The sequence below is a fragment of the Hippichthys cyanospilos genome, chromosome 6, assembly GCF_059441005.1.
Source record: "Hippichthys cyanospilos isolate Australia breed blue-spotted pipefish chromosome 6, RoL_Hcya_1.0, whole genome shotgun sequence".
Classification (NCBI taxonomy): Eukaryota; Metazoa; Chordata; class Actinopteri; order Syngnathiformes; family Syngnathidae; genus Hippichthys; species Hippichthys cyanospilos.
The window spans coordinates 4327483-4351342 of NC_142374.1; the positions used below are offsets into that span (position 1 = coordinate 4327483).

General features: G+C 38.6%; 1 protein-coding gene across 1 annotated transcript in view; it reads right to left on the reverse strand.

Moving 5' to 3' along the window:
• The window catches only part of spon1b (spondin 1b), a 70146-nt gene that overhangs the window by 17205 nt on the left and 29081 nt on the right, over positions 1-23860 (reverse strand). The window contains exons 5-6 of the mRNA XM_088417626.1: positions 18503-18625; positions 16899-17047 (exon numbers count right to left, since the gene is read on the reverse strand). Coding sequence (XP_088273752.1) covers positions 16899-17047; positions 18503-18625 — 272 coding nt within the window. The remainder of the gene's footprint in view (positions 1-16898; positions 17048-18502; positions 18626-23860) is intronic.

A 23860-nucleotide genomic window follows, 5' to 3' on the forward strand; every position in this document is an offset into this window, starting at 1 on the left:
ACAGACAAAATAATTGTTCTCTCGCCCAGAGATGCCTCTTCGACCTCGAGTTTAGGGGTCTCGAGGGGGAGTATTTCGTACCTTTGAGCGTAATGAGCTACATCTAAATGGCATATCCATATTTTCAGTAATGTTGGTTGGAGTAATAAATAAAATAAAAATAATGCAATGTAATGTCTCATGTTTCAAATACCTTAATATTGTAATGGAACTAATTACTCTGAAATGGCAGTAATAAGTAATAAATAATGCATTACCGTTTTGAAGTGACGCCCAACACTGGTCTATGTCAAGATTAAATTGGAAAGCCGATTTGATGAATGGAGAAGGCTCAAAACAGCTCTTGGTTTCAACAGACCCACCGCTGGCTTAACTTTTACTGATAAGATGAGAAGCAGAAATCATGACAGCTAATATACATTAGCTGCATGTGATAAATAATGTAATTCTCCAAATAAAGGACGCCCCTGTGTATAGGACGCATTCTTAATTTTAGGGTCAAATTCTGGCATTTTCTGTTAATGTATATAAGAAGCACCAAGAGTTTGGCAAAAATGTAAAAACTATAGCAAAACAGAATACATCTCATCTTTTGTAAATTCGTAATCTTTTCTTGTGTTCATATCCTTAAGTTATTCATTTACTGTATGGGTTAAGTGTATTTGAGATTTCATTGTGAGCGGTCAGTGAACGTCGCGCCAGTGTAACGTTGAATGCGCTCGAAACAGTCATTTTTCCTTTTCCTCGCGACACAGCTCTAATTCATTTTCCAAAACTTGAAGTTTTGCAGCATTCGTGTTCCACCAAGTTGATGAATGTGTGTACTGTATATGCCAAAAGACCACTTTTAATAAACAAGTCAACTAGATACCTTTCCATGTCCTCTAATCGATGCACACAGGGCCCATATCTTGCCACTCTTAATTGAATCAGCTGGAGACATCATAACCTTTATATGATCTCCTCGGTTTTAGTAATATTCCTGTGTGTGAACAAGGATAGACTTGGACACCGCTTCAGTCTGCTCGCTTCTTTTATTGAAAATAATGCCGTAACAACCTCAGCGAACACAGCTGCTGTTAGCTGCAACAGGCACCTGCTGCTAACAGCCAACTTAGGTCTGCCCTCTAGCTCGTCCCACTACGGTAATTATTGGAAGTATGACAGATCGAGTGTGACAGATCAATCTTCCTCGAGTGGTGATGAATTAAAAAAAAAAGAATCAAAAATTGCATTTTTAAGTTATCGTTAATAGGACACACTCTTACAGTCGGCCTTCATTTTTGGAGAAAAAAGTGAGTCTTATATTTGGGGAATTATGGTAGCTATCAAGGCCTGAAGATGTCATCGTTTAGCTTTAAACCCATATGCAACTTTTTTGAACTGTGTACTGTAAACTTCACACACTTGTCATGTGCAATAGGTAAAATATATGATAGCCACCCAAGGAAAAATTGTGACATGCAGGTATAGGAACATTGATAACTCATGCCGAACAACTTCTCCGTTCCAAACAGGAAGAATCCTAGTTAATGACTGCCCACGGGTATGGTGTTTAATTACACGACTGTCTCGAAGACATACAGTTAATTACAGAACTAGTACTGAATTTAGCCTTACTCATGCGAGCTCAGCATGTCTGTGCTCATGCAGGATTTTTGGGGTAAATGGCCAATTTTTTCCTTGTATGTATGTTTTTTTTTAATTTGATGTAAAATCTGATCAAAACGCAGTATACAGAGGGAAGCTTCATGATGTTTGAATGTGAAATAAAAAAATGTAAATAAATGAATAAATAAATGCCCCTCTCCAGCTGTTAGGATAAACCCTCTACAGGTTTGGTTTTAATGTGCATTGACATTTAATCCAAACAACTCAATGGAACAGGGCTGCAAATAAAGGTAATTGTAATAATTAATTAAATTATAAATAACTTTGTCAAATGAGCTAGGAATTGGGTGTTTAAAAAACATGATTGATTTTCATACTTTCATTGAAAAGCCTTTTTTCCAAATAGACATTACAGAAAACATATTTTTGTTATGTTTTGGTGACTTGTTTGGGCCGTAACATCAAAAAATATCAGGTAAGTTCAAAAAGTCATTTGCAAGTTTAACCATCCAATAGTTATAGCTTTTAAGCATGAGTCTAAATGGTGAAAGTATTAATATTTTCCTTATGACTACAAACCAAAATTATTTTATTGTGATTACAAATCTAAAGCCTGTGAGTGCAAAGTCTTTTCAACACAGCTTTCACTTCTACGACTATGAAACTTCACCACGCACGACTTCAAGTCTGTGTACGAACCTCTTATGTGGATCTTCTATGGATTGCCTCCTGTGAGTACGAGGCACAATATGCAAATTGTGCTGACGTCACATCAAGCTACTAGTGAAAGTACCGTGACCCCTCGCTATTTCGCGTCTCCCCTTTTGCGCATGTGCATCACAGATTTTTTTTTTCATGAAAAAAAAAGCTAGAATGTGGAGAGACGTGCTGTGATGGTTTACTACATGCGAGACGGACAAGTTAACTGTAAGTGCACACGGCACAGGCACTCCTCGGGTGATGAGATACAGCAGTACCCGTATTAAATTATTAAACCTTTTACAATAACTGTAGTACTGTTAACTCTACTCGTTTTCATGTCCTGGCTGAACATAGTCGGGATCACGGTGAGCCGCAGTTGCCCTACGAGTAGGCGCTCAGACATCTAACTAAAGTAAAGCTACCAGCTGACCAAACATGATTAAAAAGCAGAGTTTACTCTTGAAATTCAAATTTAATATTAAATGTAAGAGGATCCCAAAGCTTTCTTTCCTCCTAGCTCAATCTCTTCCAGCCGCTCATGTGTGATTGCCACAGAGAACTTCCTCTGCTATGTCAAAAAAAAAAAAAAAGTACTGCTCTCAGCTGATTGGCCAAGAAATCTGTCAATAAGCTCAAGGGGCACTCCTAGGATTAGCAATCATCATCAAACTTGTATATTGTTTTCACCATAGCCTTATTGGCCTTTTTATTTGTTTTGGAAAGTTTCTCCCTCCAGTTTTCTTTTTAGGAGCTAGAATGTATTCTCTGACGTGTTTAAGTCTGACCTTGGCCAGTCAAAACCATCCACTTCTTTCCCCTGATGGTGAAAATCCCCTTGTTTATGGAAGACAGGAAATTTCTCTTCATCATCATTTTTTCTTCCTTCCATTATACCTATTAAAGGTCACCTGTGATTTTATTTCATCTGGGATAGATTACTGCTCTGCTGGCATCCGCAGGAATAAATGGCATCAGTAGAGATAACAAATAAAACAACTGTGCCGATAATACTTTCAAAATGATGTTACTACAACAAAAGAGTATAGCATAGCAGTTCTTGCTGCTCCCTTTGACTAAATGTCAGTTTTAGCATTTATTTTAACAGACTTATGATCAATATGATGAGATCATTAAATTCCATAGCTGCTAATGCCACACCATGAACCCCGCTGCTTAAATAATTAATTGTGGCCATTTTCTCCATATTAAAGTTTTGTTAAGTTATTCTAAGGGACCGTTGAGACGCAAATGCTCAAGGTGTGCTTTATAATTCTTCACGTGTTCTATCTCATGACGCCAGTTTGTTTCTATTTCCCGTTTTTCCTGGCCTGTCACGTTCTGAATTCCTCATGTTTTTCAAGTTCTGTCAAGGCCTCAAAACATTCAAAACCTATTAACAATCACACTGGATAATACTGAGTGTATGGTAAAATGGTTAAGAAAGTGAACAGAAAACCTTTAAAATCATTTAAAATCTGGAAAACCTTTGAAAGTCTGAATCTGTTGAATGCAGATTGAATGTTGAGTACAAATGAAGACAAACTGTTATGTTATTTCTTTTAATCATGCTATTTCATGTTTTTTGTTTTTTTTAATTACATAAAATTATTTTTCTTTGTGTCATGGGCTTGTCTGTGGCTGTCATCGCTCTCTTTCTCTGGGTAATTTTTCAAGTTAAGTACGTCATAAAAACTTGCTCCATTGTTAAAACACTTGGGAAATAAAAGGTGCTGACATTTATTTGAGGTTATGAATGTTGCAATTTTGGCTGCGGATGACAGATAACTTATCAGAACTGCAGTCTAAAGCCTCTGCTTTTCAGGAACAATTTGATAAGGAAGCAAAATCGATTACATGCTCTTAATGACTGCAGATTCTTCACTTCTGGAAACAGGTAAAGTGATTGCTTCTGGTGTGGAATTATAACACATTTGTACGTGAGAGGAAGCACATTAAAACACTGTATATGCCATTGTTCTACTGGTGTTTTTGTTGGGCAACATTGTATATAGCTGAAATGCACCAACAATTCACAAAGCAGGCGCAAATAGCAAAATGTGTCTCTGGGCTAACAGGCAGAATTTTTCTTTGGTGAGATTTGCACCTATTTAAAAAAAGGGCTAATACACATATTTTTGGCGGAGAAATTGCGTTCATCTGTGCAAATAAGTCTCAATAATAGAAAATGTCAAATTCACTGACACAAATACGATAAGGCAGCTATTAGGGAGCAAATAATGCCAGCTCAAAGCTGTTTTAAAAGTAGCGCTCTTCAGTGGAACCTCAAGTTATGCAAGAGGACATTGTAAATGTAAAAAGGCGCTTGTTAGTTAATGTCAAAAAATGATGCCCAATTGTTATGAAATTTCACATGTGCAAAGTCTCCAGTGCAAAGCGCTAGCCTTGGTTTTCTATGGTCATCCTAAGGCATCTTGTTGCCATGGACAGAGCTCAATGATCTAGTTGTGCCCATTTCCTAGAGTAAGCCAACAACATGAATACTGGCAAAGACTTCTTTCTGTTACTGTTTTGAAGTTTGTTAAAGGGCCAATATCTTTGACAGGTTGGCGATTTAATTTCTTATTAAATATGAATTTTTTGGTATGAATATTTCTAACCAAAGAGTCAAACTTCTTGTTTGCTGAGGTCGCACCTCTCACTCTTTGGCTGCTTCGCCTCCTTTATGATGTTGTTCAATGTCAGCTAGCCAGAAATCCTTCATCCATCGATCATCTTGACGGCTCATCCTCATGAGGTTCACGGGTGCAGGAGACTATCTCAGCAATAAATAAAGGGGCCAAAAACAGGCATTTTACTGATATTAAAATAAGAAAAACATTGTAAATACACCACTTTCACTAATATGCGTACCTCCTATCAAATAGTCTGAAAATGAACGCCAGACTCCCACGGCACAAGGCCAAATCTCAGTGAATTAATGACTTTATAAAGACTGCGCTGAATGTTAGGGGAAAAAAAAAAACATAGACGTAGTTAAATTATGTGCGTGCCACAGAGAAAGAAAATTAAAGTGACACAAAAAGTCAACAGAATGTACGCGAGGAAATGTTTTTTGGAAGTCAAGGCAGGTGAAATGAAGAGACGAAAAGTGCAGTATTAAGAGTCAAAAATTCCATGCCCTCGGCCCTGTCACTTCATGAAAGGGTTTTTGTTTATATTTACTTGAAAAAAATGGGAGGACACACAGCAGTCACGTTGACTGGTGCAGGAAGCTTTAAGGTCGTTATACAAATAAGAAGGGCTGTGGAAGAGTGATATTATCTGTTACAGGGTTTGGGCTGATGTAGTCTGTTCGGGTATCCTGGCATGACAAGTTTATTATCACACAAAGGCAAGGGAAACAATTTGGAAACAGAACTATTCAGTCACGGGTGTTTGTAGAAGATCATATCAGTGGTATTTCGGATTAATTATTTTAGAATGACTACAACAGCTACATATCTCAAACGTTTCATTTCCAAACCATTGTGGACTTGTGTTTTTAGCTCATGGTTAATGAAAGGGCCGCTGGTTATGTAGTGATACCAAATTCTACGCAATGCTCTTCATAATCTTCGAGTGCCTGTAAAGCTTTCCTCTAAAATAAGTTAGGTTAGTAAGTATAGATCAGATAATCGCTAAGATGGAAAGCTGCCAGTAATCTTTTGCTTATGGTGTGTAATTAGTAGCTCAGTATATTATTGGCTGGTGATCTGTTATCCTATCTCTCTCAATAGCTAGAGGCTCAGTTAAAATTAATACACTATATCTTCTAGGTACAGAGGGCATTCAGATCTACAGCCTTAGTAGATCATGGCTAAACTGCAGACAGATCTTGGAGCTGATTTGGTATACTATAATGGTTTAGCTGCGGGCAAAATTTTGAGCCGCTCCGATAATTATCTTGTCACAGAAACCTTCCTCAGTGCGCTGAACACAGTGGGATGATGGACACAAACTATAACTAGGTTCTGAGGGTCTAATGAAGAAGGATCGAGACATGTGTCAAGAAGCTGTCACGCTGTTAATGCCATCCCACATATCAGCACTGAGGTTGAGATGGGGATCTTGATGATAACCTTTACCCCTGGCTCTTATCCAGTTTCAGGATAGCAGGTGAGGCCATAGTAAACCTAACAACAAAAACTGTTCTCCAAGGTTATGGTCAAAGCTTGAAACGAGCGATTTAAGATGGACGTTTGATTTGGACTATATCTTCTGACTCATTCAAAGCACCCTACTTTGTTCAAATGTGCCCAGTAGAAGAAATCCTGGCCTTTTAAATGATGTCTCATGTGTTTGGGTGGTATTAAATTAACTTTGCTGTTTTTCTGAAAGAAAATGGAGAATGCTCATGAATAGGCTGGGTCTCCGCAGGACAGACACTTGCACGCATGCACACTCAAACACAGACCGATCAATAGACAGACCGATACACAGACATTACATACAGGTATGAAGTGGTATGCAGGTATGCATGCGTGACAGAAATCACTGATGCGCAACATTGTGTGCTTTACTGCGTGCATTTGCGTACCCTGCTGCAGCCATGACAAAAGCAAGCCTGAGCTGAACTTTTTTTTTGTTCCTGAAAAGTTGTGCCATGGCTTGAAGCACACTTAAATGCGGTGCAAGATTTACCGCTCGTGTCCTCAACTAGCAGACGAAACCAGCGCGTTTGATATAAGCTTGAAGATTTTCAGTCATCCTTTATTTGGCGAGCATGAAAAGAGCATGTGAATGTAGCAAAATTTATGGCTAACAAACAAGCTAATGGAGAAGCAATGGCTAATCGCCCTCTTGCTAGGTAGTGAAACAAACTGCAGGAGCAGTGCAGTGGATTCCACATACTGACCCGAGGATTCAACACTATGTGTGTCAGCTGCGCCACGCTGCGTCACTGCAAAGACGCGGCACACCCTGCCTACTGCGTGACACAACCTGGAAGGTCAAACTGCACTATAAAATGTTTTTCTAAATTTTCGGAAACGAACCAAGCTCCATTTGTGTAAAGTTTAGCAGTTCATTGCATGCTTCAATTACAATTAATTTCAACCCTTTAGGTGAACTTTGAGGAAGACTTTTAAATGACAGAAAGGCAAAAGAAAAAGAAATATATATATATATATATATATATATATATATATATATATATATATATATATATATATATATATATATATATATATATATATATGTGTGTGTGTGTGTGTGTGTGTGTGTGTGTGTGTGTGTGTGTGTGTGTGCGCGTGCACCCCTGAGTATATATACATTTTATGTATACACAATCTCTATACAATATATTCAGAAAGGTTATGACTACTCAACCTTTAATTTGCTCCATTTTCAAAACAATAAGACCTTGAGTAGATTTGGGATGCTTGATTTCAAAAAGAAATTGACACATTAAAAATGCCATTAACTCAGTATGCAGTCTTATATATCATAAAAGAATAAATGGGAAGTTAACCACTGTTATATTGTTTAACCAACCAAGCAACACTCTTAATACACTCTCTTAACTTTAAACATCAATGAGGAGCAATAAAAAAAGGGTGATGAAAAAAAGGTACACATCACTACACCGAGAGGGTTCCTACCAGCTGCCTTGTTTATGTTAAGCTTTGTTTGTTTGAGTTAAGTTGTACACTGTACACACCATACACACTACACAGTAGTAGTAATAATAATAATAATATTAATTCCACAGGAAAAAAGCAGTCTAGTAGTCAAGGTATTTGAAGCTGTATTACTGCTATATTTGAAGACAAACTCGGAAAAATTGGGATGATCCCCAAGTACTTTTCACCGTAGTGGGCTGCTGATGACGCAGTATTGTTTTCATTGTTCTTTTTTAATCTTCTAAAGGTTTACTTTTGTTTTTACCGTGTTTATATTTAGTTATATATTTTACATACTTAGTTATTCATTCATATTTGGGTCATTTTTCATTTTGTACAACACATTCTGTTTGTTTTACTTTGCTCCAACAATTACCAATTCAAGTGCTTGAATCTGTTTCACCCTGTCAGCATTTATGTCATCCTCCTATAGGGATAATAAGTCCGACATGTCTAAAATGATTTCTGGCAAGCTAACTAAAATGCCTTTCAAATACTATCAATTAAAAGATGTGCATAACAAATATACGTATTTATATTCAACACTTTGGAGAAATCACATGGACACTTACTCCAATGTATTTGTTGCTAGTCTGGTTCTTTATCTTTAAAACGAAAGAGGGTTTATTCTGGCTGACATTCTTCAACCTTGCTTGATTTGCTCACTTGTCTCCTTTCTGCAGCCAATTAGACAACTGCAAGACTCTGCTTGTCACAAGCACTCTTAAATTCCCTCCAAAGGATGGTGAGATTTTATAGGCATGTGTGTGCGCGTGTGGTTATGGGGTGAAGATGTCTACATGTTTTGATGTCATCACTTCAGCTAACCACCTCCAGATATACAGAAAACATTTCCACAAACCATTATGCTTGCAATATATGATACTCTTAAGTGGTTTCAAATCACATGTATAATGACACATGCAAACACACGCACATGCACACACACACACACACATGCACACACGCACATGCTGCACAAACACACGCTGTGCAGGCCTGAAGAGTTTGTCATTTCCCACCCACCTCCTTCTGTCTGAGATGACTGACAGTAAATCCAAATATAGCCCATCTGACAGCACCCATCAGAGTAACCTGCTTGATGACCAGCTAGCTAAAAAAACATTGGCACTTCAATGCTGACAGCAACAGCAGCATTTTTCCTTCATTTATGAAGGACTGGCCACAAGCATGGCAGAGAGAAAACCAACAATTTGTGGATAAGTGTCATACATTCTATAAAAATCTTTTGCAACAAACAAACGAACATGAGCCTCATTATTTTTGGGGGTACCTCAAGTCTTCAGAATACATCATAATAAAGTGACACAATGCGTACTCCAAAAGTGTAATTATCTTCTGTGAGTGATTTAATCCCAGGGAAATTGTACAGAATCTTGGACAGTACATTACCTGCTTCTTCCAGTAAAATAGGGACTTCATATTAAGACTTATTCAATATTACTACTAGAATTTGCCACATTGCTGAGCCACAGTCATCAACAAAAACATTTTGGAGGACATACGTTTTTAATTTGACTCTTCCTATCATTTATGTTAAAAAGGTATTGTACACAAATAAATGCCAACATGCTGTCATGGCCGCATCAATGGACAAGTTGACTAAACTTGGCAAGTATCTTAACAATTGAGCTCCATACACAGTACATGTTTGAACAAAGTGGATTTGCATTGCTGCTTGCAATGTTCATTTTAGACTTTGAGCTTCATTTAAACACAAGGAATTGCTAGACTGCTTTTCAAGTCAAGTCAAATTTATTTGTATGGCCATGAATGTCCAAACTCTCAAAGGGATTCGCAGATAAATAAAAAAGTATACAAGAAAGTATACAGAACATCATGAATACATAACGTCAGCCCCTGAACACAGCGCCCAGAAGAGGAAGGAAAAACTCAAAAACCCCATCTGGGGAAAATGAGAAACCTTCAGAAGGGACCGCAGGTGGGAGGAGTCCCCTTCCAGGCTCAAAAGGTAGCACTCGATGCCGAATACTAACAATAACACGTTGTGCCATATTGCGCTTTTGAGCAAGTTATGACAAGCATATGCCCGCCAAACAACGATCCAGTCGAAGCGCGATCCCACTTTCATTGTTTGGCACGCCCGCCCAGCCAAGTTGTGCGTACTCAAGCTCACGGGACCTATTGCAGATGGCTCAGCAGAGTTTGAGGAACTTCATGCTTGCGGGAAGGCCCGCAGCCATGAGCTCTGTTACAGGATGCTAGGTGACACAGGCATTTTGAAGAGGAGAAAGACAAGCAAACACAAACACTATGCTTTTTTCTTCCCCGCTGTTAGTTCATATGCCGACAAAGGAACGGTGATTTACTTGTTGGCGAGCAGGTGCATGAGTTGTGGCTAACGGCAGCTACAGTTAAATGTATTGGATTACCGCAATACTTTCAATAAAAGAAGCGATCGGATTGAAACACATCTTGGGGCATCACGTTGATAAATCCCCATGATTGTCTTACATCCTTGATTATAAAACGACAAGTGGCTTGTGTCATAGCTGCATGTCTGGTGTTTGTAAAAAAAAAAAAAGCAACAACACAAAATTCATTTCAAAATCACTGAAGAATTCATATGCACATCATCAGCAATGTTAGGCTTCCAGTATCGCTTGTATATAGGCTGTATGGGCCTTGCGACCTGTGGAACATTGTAAAACGATGACACAAATTTACGTAACACAACAGCATGGTTGTTACTCATCAAACGCTGCAAACTTGCAGTTGTGTTACATGGATTATTGCAAATGTTTTATAGATCTGGATGTCTATGAGACCCTGAGGGTGACTGTGATTTGTGGACAAGTGAGCTGGGGCGCGAAAACAATTTCCAGCCAGCATCTGAAAAATTAAGGCTGACCTTTGAGATAAATGCTTGTTGGTTGTTTTCTTAAGCAACCTTAAGCATATTTTTACGACACAGAGGTTATTTTTGTTAAGTCCGTGAATTAACTGGTACCCAAAATAATGATGTTTTGGAATTGATTTAGTTTAATCTTTGACAGTTCATTCATTTGTGCTTCATTTGGCTCGATCTTTGTTTTTGGTACCGCCTCTGGCCACTGTTGATATTACAGTTTGTAGTGAGGAAGGACGGTGTGGCTTCTGTGGAGTCACTAGTTGGTCACACACGCGTTGTTCTGTCTCTGAAATCTGGCCACATGTCTGTATGTTGTACTTGCATTATTAGAATGTTGTCATTTATGATAATATGCCCAAAATGAGTTTGTTTGTTGATCCAACAACATGCTAGCTAAAGTTGGTTCTTATCTTAAGCATATTATATAGTGCTGCCTTGTATGTGTTTAGCTCGATAGCATTTTCGTTCGTGCCAGGTATTTTCCTTTGATATATGTTTGCATATGCAATGGTTTTAATTTGTAAGTAGTCATTTGCATCTTATACATGTTTTGTATTGAAATGAATAGCATTTGTAATTGAGTGATATGATTGATTTAATCAATGTAATTTGTGTACCTTTTTGTACAATGAGGCGGACGCCTCAAAAGTAAGCTGGGGCTCCCATTAGTTTGTCGTTAATGGTGAGCTCACTTTATATTCAAATCCCCTAACTCCGGTCCACAATAATAAGCGTTGACCGGTCCGTCGTAGAGTATACTATCTCTTTTCATTGTTACATCGAGAACTCAGTGATGACGTGAGGTATCAAGGCTGCTTGTCAGGCATCGTTAGTGAGTGTCTTTTTAGATTGCTTATATATTATGCAAGTTTAATTAAAATACTGCCACACTTTGGAGGCGCCGCTGTTAAGGTTGCTGAGCAGACTCACTACCATTAGTTTTATTTAGGCATCTGTGTCATTGTCGAAAGACAAGATTGACAATTCAGCGACAGCAAGCTACTTTCTTTCATGTCAAATTTGAAACAGACAAGTTAGCAATTTTCAGCAGAATATTGTCCACAGTTGTCACTAAACATGACAGAGAGCAGTATTTATTAGTGAACATGCATATAGCAAAAAATGTGTGTATGAATTTTTCAACATGGCGGTCCTTTTTCATAGTTTGGAAAGCTGACAAGCAAGAGAAAAGCAAAGGAGGGGGTTTTCAATGCTTTCATTGAACCATTTTTTCATTCAATTGTGCCATTTTGACATTCCCGAAAAGCAATAAATATGTGCAAAACAGCATATGGAAGAATGTTGTCATCTCTGGCATATCTGTGGCAATTTCCTGAGAAGTGTTTTCTTCTTTCAAGCAACATTATCTCTTTTGTGGGACCATCGACAGTTTACTCTCAATCTCTCTCCAATGAGGCAACAAGAAATAAAATCAAGAAACCTGGATAGGCAGCTCGGTGGAAGAGTGGTTAGCACATCCGCCACACAAATCAGAGACCCGAGGTCAAATCCAGCTGACTCCAGCCTTCCTATGTGGAGTTTGCATGTTCCCCCTGAGCCCACTTGGGTTCTCTCTGGTTAAGCTGGCTTCCTCCCACATTCCAAAAACATGCATGGTAGGTGTATTGGACACTCTAAATTGTCCTTAAGTGTGATTGGGTGCATGAATGGCTGTTGTTTCTGTGTGTCCTGTGATTAGCTGGCAACGATTTTAGGGCGTCCCCTGCAGCTACAGAAAATGGATGGATGAAATGAACCTGGGTATTCATACCTACACTTTTTATATTTAAATTTGCATATCTATACATCTTTTGCAGTTAATAAAAACTAAATGATGTTAAATGTAACAACTGTTAAATGTAAGTGTATATTTTCTCCGTACATTCGTTAAAATTGACAATTTATAAGTAATATTAGGAATTCAATTGTCGCAAAAAGCCGTAGACATAGAAGCAATTACAAACCTCTCAGGCATCTTTTTTAAAGTGAGATTTTGTGATGGAAAGAAGTGTCAATTAGCACAGCAGAAATAGCTGTAATTTTTTTCTTGGGAGGCAAGAGTACCGTGTGCTTTAGAAGATACATCTGTCACTTACCATACTTAGTCTTTAGAATTCTCATATTATTTACTCTCAGTTGAAAGAGCAAAATTATCCACAGTTCAGAGTCATACAAAACTGCTTTGCATGAGCACTGTCAGACACTACAAAGCACCATAACTAAAAGGAAGATGATCTGGAATGCCAAGGCTCTACTAAAATATGATCTCAAATTCATCACAACTACGTAAGAACATTTACTTTTCATGGCCAGTGTTCATTACTATTATGAGACAAATTATTTATTATTCACTCTCTATTCAGCAATTCAAAGAGGTGCATGTGAATTGGTTCTGCCCACTTATTTTTTGCAGTCTACTCTTTTTTACCATTAGGCAATCATTTTGCGTTGTGCTAAACTGTTTGAACAGTATTTCGGACAAACGATATAAAAAAGACCAATCGTGCTGTTTTTCACTAATGCACATGCACACGCACCCACACACACACACACACACATATATATATATATATATATATATATATATATATATATATATATATATATATATATATATATATATTTTTTAGTGGAGATCAACAGTACAGTATCGATCAGTTTTTCTAAAACCTCAAAGTTACTCCTCTTGACATATGCAGAACCCATAAAGTATTATTAGTTGCATTTTTACGCTTGATGAGACTGAGAGTGTTGTGACATTTACAACCACAAGGAACTTTGACTAAAGGAGGCTGCCATCCTTTCAGTGGAGAATGAATTTCAAAGACTATGTGGAGAGGGATACTTAAAGAGATTTCAGATGAAGGTCTACATTTTATCTTGAATTTGAACTAAATGGGACAGGCCATTTTAACCATTCCTTCTATTTCTTGTTATAGGGAATATTTACTCGTCAGGAAATACAATTTGTTTACATTAATCATCAGTTGGTGGCGCTGCAGCCAACTTGAGTAATCATGCTCACTGCAATCAAGGGATGAGATTTTTCACATCCTGGCACGATGAAACATGTTTCTGTTGTGGTATGATGCTTTGCGGACTTCTCTGCGAGACTAATGAAGCTTCACTCCAGTTAAATAATTGGAGGTCAGAGCAGGGAGATGCACAGAAGCTTTTCTCAAGGCCCTGTTCACATGACTTCATCTGATTGTTCCTGAGGATAGCTGGGAATCTCAAATTGGGGATTACTGTCCCAAGTCAGCTTTACACCAGCCACATATTCACTCAGAACTTTAAAGACATGCTTTACATATATGCGACTTTTGAAGCAATTAAAAGTACAGAAATTATTTTTTTCATTATTTGATAACCTTTCATGGACATTTATTAATTTTAAAAACTAATTTAAAAATTATATACAATATTTCTAAGAGTGCAAGTGAAGTTTATTTTGTTTTGTTCTTTTTCCCTAATTTTCAACACCCATTGGGGGGGTCAACTTATAACACAAAACAGACCATTTTTCCCACATATCTGTGTTTGACTAACATTAATTTGAATGCAAAATAAGTACTATCGTATTGTTTACAAAGCTTAAAATGATTTCATATATCTCTAATTCAATATACAGTAGTATGCATTCGTTTTAGAGCATTTGCATCATTGTTGTCAACAACAAGGCTGCATGGATAATTTTTCCGGCAGACATTGACACATTATGAAAAGGAAAAGACGGATTGACTTGTCTCCTTCAGCCCTTGGATGTGCGTTTGACGAAGCCCGCATGGACATCGGCAGGTGGGGAAAGAAACAGCGAATGGCAACCTTCCATGCTCTGATCTCACAACAGTTGCCACTTGGGTAAAGAACAGCCCGAGTAAGATGATTAGCAAATAATTTCTGAAGACATCCACTTCAAACAATTGGACGAGTCTGAAGATCACAACCCATGGAAGAGTAATGAGGATGTCCGCGCAAATGATGAGCAGGAAGAAGAGTCCATCTGGCGCTATTTGGTGTGTCAGATGGTAATGATGACTTTAAGGGCTTTTCGACAAATCCTTATTCAGCTGTGTCAAAAAGTAAAACATTGAAACTTCAAATAATATTGTTGCAACTTTAGTTTCAGCATTTGCTGAATGTACGCGCATGTGTACATTGCCTCGCACTTGTCTTGTTTGCGTCCCACAACCTCCCCCCGATAACCGCAACAGTATGTTATTTGATATACGATGAAGAATGCATCTAAAAGTAATGCGATTTTGTCATTTTAATCAGCCATACCATGTGTTATAATTGAACAGTCATGATCTATGTAACTACTAAAGCCAGGGGTAGACTTATACTCACATTTTTGAAAAATGCACCCAAATTAACCTTTAACCAGGCACAGTGGCCGCTTTCGTCCAACAGACTAAACAGGCAAAGACAGCCTTTATTTGGGAAACGTTTTTATATTTTTAATTTCTAAACAGGCATTTTTTTTAGGATTTTAGAGAAATTTAAGGTTAAGTTACTTTTGGTCATTCTCGGCTAAGAAAGCTGCTGTGTGCAGTAAAGTGTTATGTAAAAAAGGTGTATGGAACACATGAGCCACTTGAAATTAGATTGAACAAAGTATTATAGACATGCAATAAATCTGCTTTTGACATTGATATTTATCAATCCAGTCTGACAAGATCAGGCATTGCCAGACTAATGAAGAAAGGTTGATAACTGTGACTGATATTTGACCTCAGTTACAAGCTCAAAATATTCATATGACTAAGATTATAGGGGAGCAGATGTCACCTTGCAACAATAAACACTTGTGGGCCCTCTTGGGCCAAACGTGTGAGTGCTCCAAAAAGTCCAAAAACATGCAGAGGTTTACATTTGAAGTTGGATCAAATGCTGAAACGTTTTGTCATGTGTGAGTGTGTTTCTTTTTTTTCTCTAATAAAAGCCATCTGCCTGTGCCTTGACAGCTGGATCCTAGCTCAAAATCCTTCACCAGGGCACATGTAAAAGCAAACCATACAAAAGTGACTTGAAATATCATCATTTAACTCTGTTCACGAGATTTACCATCAGGTTAAACATTTCTGACAACACTTTCTGTTTATTATAATAGATTGATCCTTTGCTCCTTTGATCCTTTTTGCTAAGTCATTTCATTGCAAATTAGGCATGGGATGATATCCGATTCAGACAATATGATAACCTTGAGCAAAAATATCACACTATCACAGTATTGAAATTACAGCTCACAAAACATATAGTTTTAAAATATTTTTGGGTAAATAGCCATTTTTCTACATTATAAAAAATGTTTTATTTGTAAAATATATTACACAACATTTGTTAAGATAACAAACACACTTAAACAATCTTTCTGTCAATCGGGAATCTTCCTGTCACTCTGGCTCTTGCCCGCTCATGCACTTCGGCAAGTGGAAGAAGTGGCTTCTTTTGAGTTACACCGACAAAAAAAGAAAATGCTGCAGCAGATGAGGAATTATGTATGATACACAATGAGAGCTACATTTGCACTACCCGTTAAGGTAGATGTCACGGGAGAGGGGGGGAAAAACAAAAACTTCGGGTTTGGACAGACTTGGGCGGTTTTAAATAACCGTGACTTCTAAAACCGCAATATATCACCAATCCAGTTGTCGTCCCATGCCTATTGCAAACGTAATAAATTGTGCATAGTCAGTATCATTTTTTGTGTGAGTTTTGTGTGAGTTATTTGAATTACTGTCATTATAAATTGTTTGACTTTGGAAACGCATTCTAATAATAATAATGGTTGGTTGAATATGTCATACTTTTTAACCATAATAAATGCTCTTGAAATGTTATCATTTGAGACCATTTTTTTCTTCAGCTCTGGACTAAAAAATTGATCAGCAGTACACTGAAAAAAAACTTTTTGTTTGTTGTACATTATTAAAATGTCCTCAAAGCTCGTCAATTGAAATGTTAGTGTATGCATTTGTTTATATATGAATGTGTACATATAGAATTATCTGTGAGAAAAAAATAACACATGGGATCTCAAAAACACTTCTTCAAAATGTGAGCCTTACCTTCTGTCGAATCTCTTCTTCCATTTTAATGGGTGAGCCAAACTCAGCAACTTGCCGAACCCCCTCACTGGCATAACCCCCATACTCCCAGAGCACATAATCTCTAGAGTGGGAAGCGCCAATCAGTGCAGACCAGTGGTTTGCCCGTCCTGCATGGCAGAAATGTAACAAAATCTGATGAGTCAAAATGATACAATATGAAGACGGACCTGATGTAAATTGTTTTATTGGCTATTCTGATACAAAGTGCCTCTACTGAGCAAAAACACATTAGGTATAAATATTTCCTCTCCACTACTGCTATCGAAACGTAGAAGGTGTCAAATTAATTTCTTCCATCAAAATGTCAGATATGCCGTATTTATCAATGCACAGTAAGTTGTTTTTTCCCCTTGTTTTCAGCCCATATTGGTGGGTTGACTTACACCCGCATTTCTGAAAACCAGACCAATTTTCAAATCTGTTTGAATAACATTAAATCAAATGTGAAATAAGTAAAATGTCATTTACAAGGCTTAAAATGATTATATATACACCTCTAATTCCATGGAATAGGCATCCGTTATAGCGCATTTTCACTTTCAAACACATTTTCGTCAAGTGTCGTCTTATTGCCACTTTGTTGTCAACAACGATGCATGGATCATTTTACTGGCGGGCTTCGACCCATTATGAAAAGTTAGACGCCTTGACTTTTCCGTTCAAGACAAAAATGCAAGAGCAGTGGTATTGGACGTATGGATGTCAGCAGGTGGAGGAGAAACACAGCGAAGATCAACCGCTCCACGCTCTGATCTCGCCACAGTCATCACTTGGGTAAAGACGGCTTCAGCAAAGCATTTCTGCAGACCTTCATTTTAAACAAATTGGACGGGTCCGAAGATGACTACTCGCGGAAGAGTAATAAGCATGTTTGAAGAGATGAGGAGGAGGAAAAAGAGCATGTCCGAGATAGCCAAGCTTTGAAATGGAAGGAGCTATTTGGCGGGTCTGATGGTGATGATAACCTTTAGGGCTTTTCGACAAATTCATATTCTGCTCTGTCAAAATATAAAGCATTGAAATTTCATAATGTTTTATTGTTGCAACATTAGATTCAGCATTTGCGTCTGTGTGCGTGAGTACATTGCCTCACACTTGTTTACACCCCACCTCGTCCCTCCATCATCGCAACAGTACGATAAAGAAATGTGTCTATAAGTACCGTATTTTCGTCATTTGAAAACACACACTATGTACCGGATTATATTGGTCAACATGCAAAATCTCTGGTATATATGATTTTTTTTCATTTGGGTTATGATGCTGAGTCCTTAATGTTATGTTATGGATTTTTGGATGAAATGGGTCATATTTTCTCATACTACTGCTGCTGACAATTGTTCATTGTTTGGATAGTATCACTTGAGCAAATCTCCTCTAATATTTGAACCTAAAAAACAAATAGCTAAAAGCATATGCCAAGGGGTAAAAATCTCAAATACTGCTATAAGGCAGTATAGCAGTAAAGTACATATATAGCATCTTAAAGAATGCTTTATTTGTGTGGTGTACTTGTGCACATATATTGTATGCATGACAGCACACTTGAGATTTGAGCTCACTTGGATAGTCTTTGGGATGCACTTTCTCTGACCAGTTTCCATAGAAGGTGAGTTTGTATTTGGCCGTCCCACAGGCACAACACACCAAGGCAGGGTCTACTGTTGCCTCCCCGAACAGACGCTCTGCACAGAAGAGGTTATGACTCACATTATCTAAGGTAAATATAGAAAAGAAAAGCATGTCAAAATACAATATTCAAACACACACAAAGTTATGTGATAATCTTACAACAGCATGCATAAAGGAAATAAAAAAGTATTTAAAGTAAATAGCATTAAGACTGAAGCCAAGTATGGTGGTTTTTGGTGGCCTGTTTTAGTTTCAGCTTAGTTTTTGGCACAAATTGTCATTTTAGTTTTTGTCAGTTTTAGGCATACAGTGGACCACCAGTTTATGACGTCCCTGCCTTGCGTTTTTTTTAACTTACGACGTGGACCGCGACATTTTTTTGTCCCCGCTTCACGATATTTCTTTCGGCTTACGATACATCCAACATGGCAGTCAATGTGCGTGCGTCACCGCCATGTCATACTTCTATACACATGTCACCGCTTCAGTCACTACAATGCTGGTCTGCTATTGTTCGGCGTCATGGTCAAAATGGCCGCAGGGTAAATACTGTTTTTCGTCTTGAGTGCTTAAAAAAGGTGATTTATTGTGCATTGTAATGCTTAATTCAAACTTGAATGGGTTAGCCATGGGTCCCAAGATTGCTAGTGATGTTAAAGAGAGAAGTAAGAAGATGATTTATATGGAAATAATGCTGGAAATAATAAATACAAAGCTAGCCTAGGCGACCCTTATTAGGGAATATGGGCATAACAAGCACCACTCAAAGGTAAATAAATCCTTTCTATATGTTTAATTTATGATGTTTTTTGATTGTATACGTGTATATTATATATACGTAGCACTTACTATACTATTTTGGTACCAATTTTTAAGATGTATATTCAATGTTGATGTTTTTATCTGGGCTTTTACAAGCATAAGCTATTTAACATAGGTTTGGATTGCCCGCCATATGGTGAATTTGCGTTACGATCCCAACGGCGGAACGGATTCATCTCGTAAACCGGGGGCCCACTGTACTACTTTTTTTTTTTGTCTTAATCAACCAAAAGTCAAAACATTTTAGTCTTACTTTAGTAATGTCCATGACTCTTTTATTCTGGTTTTAGTTAATGAAAACTAATGACATTTCCATCTACTTTTAGGTTTAAGTACATTGTATTTCCGCCTCCTCTAACTAGTCCCATTCAATCACACAATATAGGTCTCAGAATATTGATGGAATGATTTTCTTTTAGCCAAACCCAATTATTAATGCATAGAATCATGAATACATCAATTAAGACATGTATCATGTATTACGAGTGACTCTGGGTCTTTTGAACGGCTCAAGCATGGTCTTTAGTCCTTCACTGTTGATTGTGCTAACAGCTAACCAAGCTAACCAAGAGTGACCAGTTTTTCAAAAATAATAATTTGGGCATGACAAGTTCACAAAAAAATAAAACACATCCTCACAAGTAATTATATACAGTACAGCAAATTTCCTTGCTAGTATACTGTAACTAGTAACCGGTGGTAGTGTTATTAGTTTAGCTAATGCTAAATGTGATCTTGGATGACAGTTCAGCAGTGCTGAAGGCACTCACCATCGTCCAACCTTTGTTGTCCCAGTGTTGTGCCAGTGTTTTGAAAAGTTTATCCACATCTCCTGAAACCTGAGCTGAAATCCATGCTGTGACATGCAGCTGTTCTGATTTTGGTTTGTCAAACAAATAATCAAATGCCCACTGCAATGTGCTCACAGGCTAATTGTTGCTCTTAGGTATACTGAATAAGTACAGTGGATCCCCGTGTTACAGCGTCCCTGGCTTATGTTTTTTTCATGTTAGGATGTGGAATACTGAGTTTTTTTTATCCCCTCTTGATGGTATCTTCACGGTTTTGCAACAAAAACAACGGTCATGACCCAAAACTGTATTTATAGTGCATTTTACTGCCTAATTCAAACATGAATAGGTTAGCCATGGGTCCCAAGAGTGCTAGTGATGTTAAAGAGAGAAGTAAGAGGATGATTTATATGGAAACGAAGCTGGAGATGAAATCAAGAAATATGAAGCTAGCCTAGCCTGGGCTACCCTTACTCGGGAATATGGGCATAACAGGCACCAGTCAAAGTTAATAAATCTTTCTATATTTATGATGTTTTCTGATTGTATACCTTTATATTATAAATACGTAGCACTTACTATACTCTTTTGGTACCAATTTTTAATCTGTATGTACAATTTTGATGGGGTTCTAAACGCATTAGTTATTTAACATACGTTTGAATTGCCCGTCATACGGTGAATTCTCCTTATGAGCCAAACTGCGGAACGGATTTATCTCAGAACACGGGGGCCCACTGTACTTCAATTGACCTTTGAGATGTCCTACTGTATGTGTGGTCTTTGAATGCATCACCAGTCAACTGTCTGGACTGCACATTACTCACGTTCGTTTTCTTTTTTCAACGTAACTACCAATGAATTAATTTTTTTTAATGCTGCAAAAATGTGTTCATAAAACTGTATCAATTGGCAGAAAATAACTTGTCTAACATTGGGAATACGCCGCAAGTTCAACTCACTATTGGTCTAACTTCAATGTACACAATTCATCAACACGGCAGCTGGATTTAGTTCTAATTGACGTAAACGTGAAAGTAAACAATTTAAATTACATTTCAATTTGTTTATCGAACTGTGTTATTGACATGCACATGGCTAAAACACGATCTGCAAAAAATGAATACACAATAATAGGGCTGCTGAGGTTTGTCAGGACTTGGGACACAAGGTTCAAAATGGGAACTAAAAAGGGACAGGGTGGTCACCCTAACCCAGTGCTTCTCAATTATTATTATATATTCTCATTTCCACTCTGGAGTTGCCTGGGCATTCTTATTGCCCTCCAGCTCAACACCTGTACACTGGGGTTTACCCCAGTGGACAAGAGGATATCTCCCCTCCGCCTTCGGGTGGGGGGACGGGTCCTGACTGTTGTTTGTGCCTTTGCCTTTGGTGTCCTTGGAGGGTGGGCTGGAGAGCGCTCCCTCTCGGTACTCCCTCGTTCTACTGGTGGACTCCAATGCTCATGTGGGCAGTGATAGTGAGACCTGGAGGAGCGTGACTGAGAGGAACCCGAGCAGTGCTTTGTTATTGTGCTTGTCACAGATGGTCAATAACAAACACCATGTTCAAACATATGGGTGTCCATATGTGCACTTGGCACCAGGACATCCTAGGCCTTGGTTCCATGATCAACTTTGTGGTTGTATCATCGGATTTGTGGCCACATGTTTTGGACACTTGGGTAAAGAGAGGGGCGGAGCTGCGTCAACTGATCACCACCCGGTGGTGTATTGCCTCCGATGTGGTGGAGGATACTGGCAAGACCTAGCAGACCCAAACATGTGGTGAGGGTCTGCTGGGAACGTCTGGCAGAGTCCCCTGTCAGAGTCCTCTGGCAGGATTTCTCCCACGTCCCAAAGGAGGGGGGTGACACTGAGTCCAAGTGGATCTTGTTTTGTGCCTCCATTTTCGAGGCAGCCGATCGTATTTGTGGTCATAAGGTGGTCTTCCTTACGACCTGTTGTGGTACTTGTTGTGTACCTGCTGTGGCGGCAATCCTCGAACTCGAAGGTCGAGGAATGCTGTCCCTTTTGATCAACACAGATCGGTCAACGTCTTACATCTATATTTTGGCCAGGGGGGGTGTTTGCTGGCTGCTACAACAACAGCAACAGCGGCCAGAGGCAGCGCCAGAAATTTTCAATGTCGCAATCTCGCGGTGGCCGAGACTGTGTTAAATATTGTGCTGACAATGCTGCGCTATCGTTAGCTTAGCACAGTAACTATGGTTCAACAGCTGTTAAGTAAAGCAAACGCTGCACATACCAGTTATGCCAAGTTCTCGCTTCTGCCTTTCTACAAGCCAGGTGAGTGCTCTTGCTTGGCTCTGTTTTGTATTGAAAGCTCAGCTGACCGGATTGCTCTCCGGTGACCGCAAAACGGCCGCCATGATTCATTCCTGCCCCCTGCGTGAGCCGATGAATGTTTCCGAAGTTGACTGGCTGTCGCGACGCGAAACGCGGAAAAAGTAAAAAAAAAATTAACTTCACGTGAAAGGCAAAATTTCGCTTCTCGTGACCGCGCGCGGCCATTCGCGTCGCTCCATTCGCGTCCATCGCCTGATGTGCATTCGCGCCCAGTCATGCGAACTCCATTGACTACAATACAGAACTCACAGCACGTACCATTAAACTAAATCATCTCCAAAACGTTATTTCGGGTGCAACCCATGCGGCCCGGTACCGGTCCGCGGACCGGGGGTTGGGGACCACTGCCTTACATTACAAGATCTTGTCATGTTTTCAAAATTACAAGATATTTTTTTTTTTACAAATCAATTAAGCTTTTCTGAAAGAGCAAACACATAAACCATATTAAATTAAAACAAAAAAATAAAAGTTAAAAAAAAATGGGGAGAACACGTACACTTCATAAATTTGCAACATGTATATTGACAGACATTTTCTTTTGGATCTGTTGGTGAAGAACCTGTGAGGAGACAAGGATGTCTCCAAGGGCCGAACAGCATGGGCTTAGTCTTTCTGTTCCTGATTAAGAAGTCCACAGCATGGACTAACACCTACACCTCCCACTATCACAAACTGATTCTTTGCATTGTTGCCAGAGCTCTCCCCGAAACCTTAAGGGCAGCAAAGACTTGTACCTAGGTCCAACCCAAATGAATAAATGAGGAGCGGAAAGCATATGTGACCAGACCGGAAGGAGATTTGAGAAGGTCAGGTTCTTTTCCGCCTTCCTCGTGAGAAAAAAAAAAAAAACTACTTGTCTTTCTTCCTATTTGTTGTTTATACAAGGTTCTAGGTTGCCTGAACCTAATAAAATGATCCTGTCAGGCCTTCCAGAGTTCTTCGATAACTTCGAAAGCAAAACTTGTCAGCAAACCTTTAATGGTGAATAAGGGGTTGCCTGTCCACATATTAGCCCACAAATTTAGACTTTAGATATGTAAATAAGACAAGTATCTGCCATTATTGTTGAATTCCACATTTTCATTACGACAAGTCCAATTTTTAAATGTAAACAAAAATACTTAAACATACAGGCCGGCAGTATTTACTCTGCAGCCAATTCACAGCAACCCCAAGGCAGAAATGCAGCTCTGTGGTATTAGACAAAAGAATATTTCAACACAGACTCCCAAGAGAGCTCCTCACAGATTTCCTTTCTGCCTCTCTTGGCATCATTTAAAAAAAAAAAAAAGACAGCCTT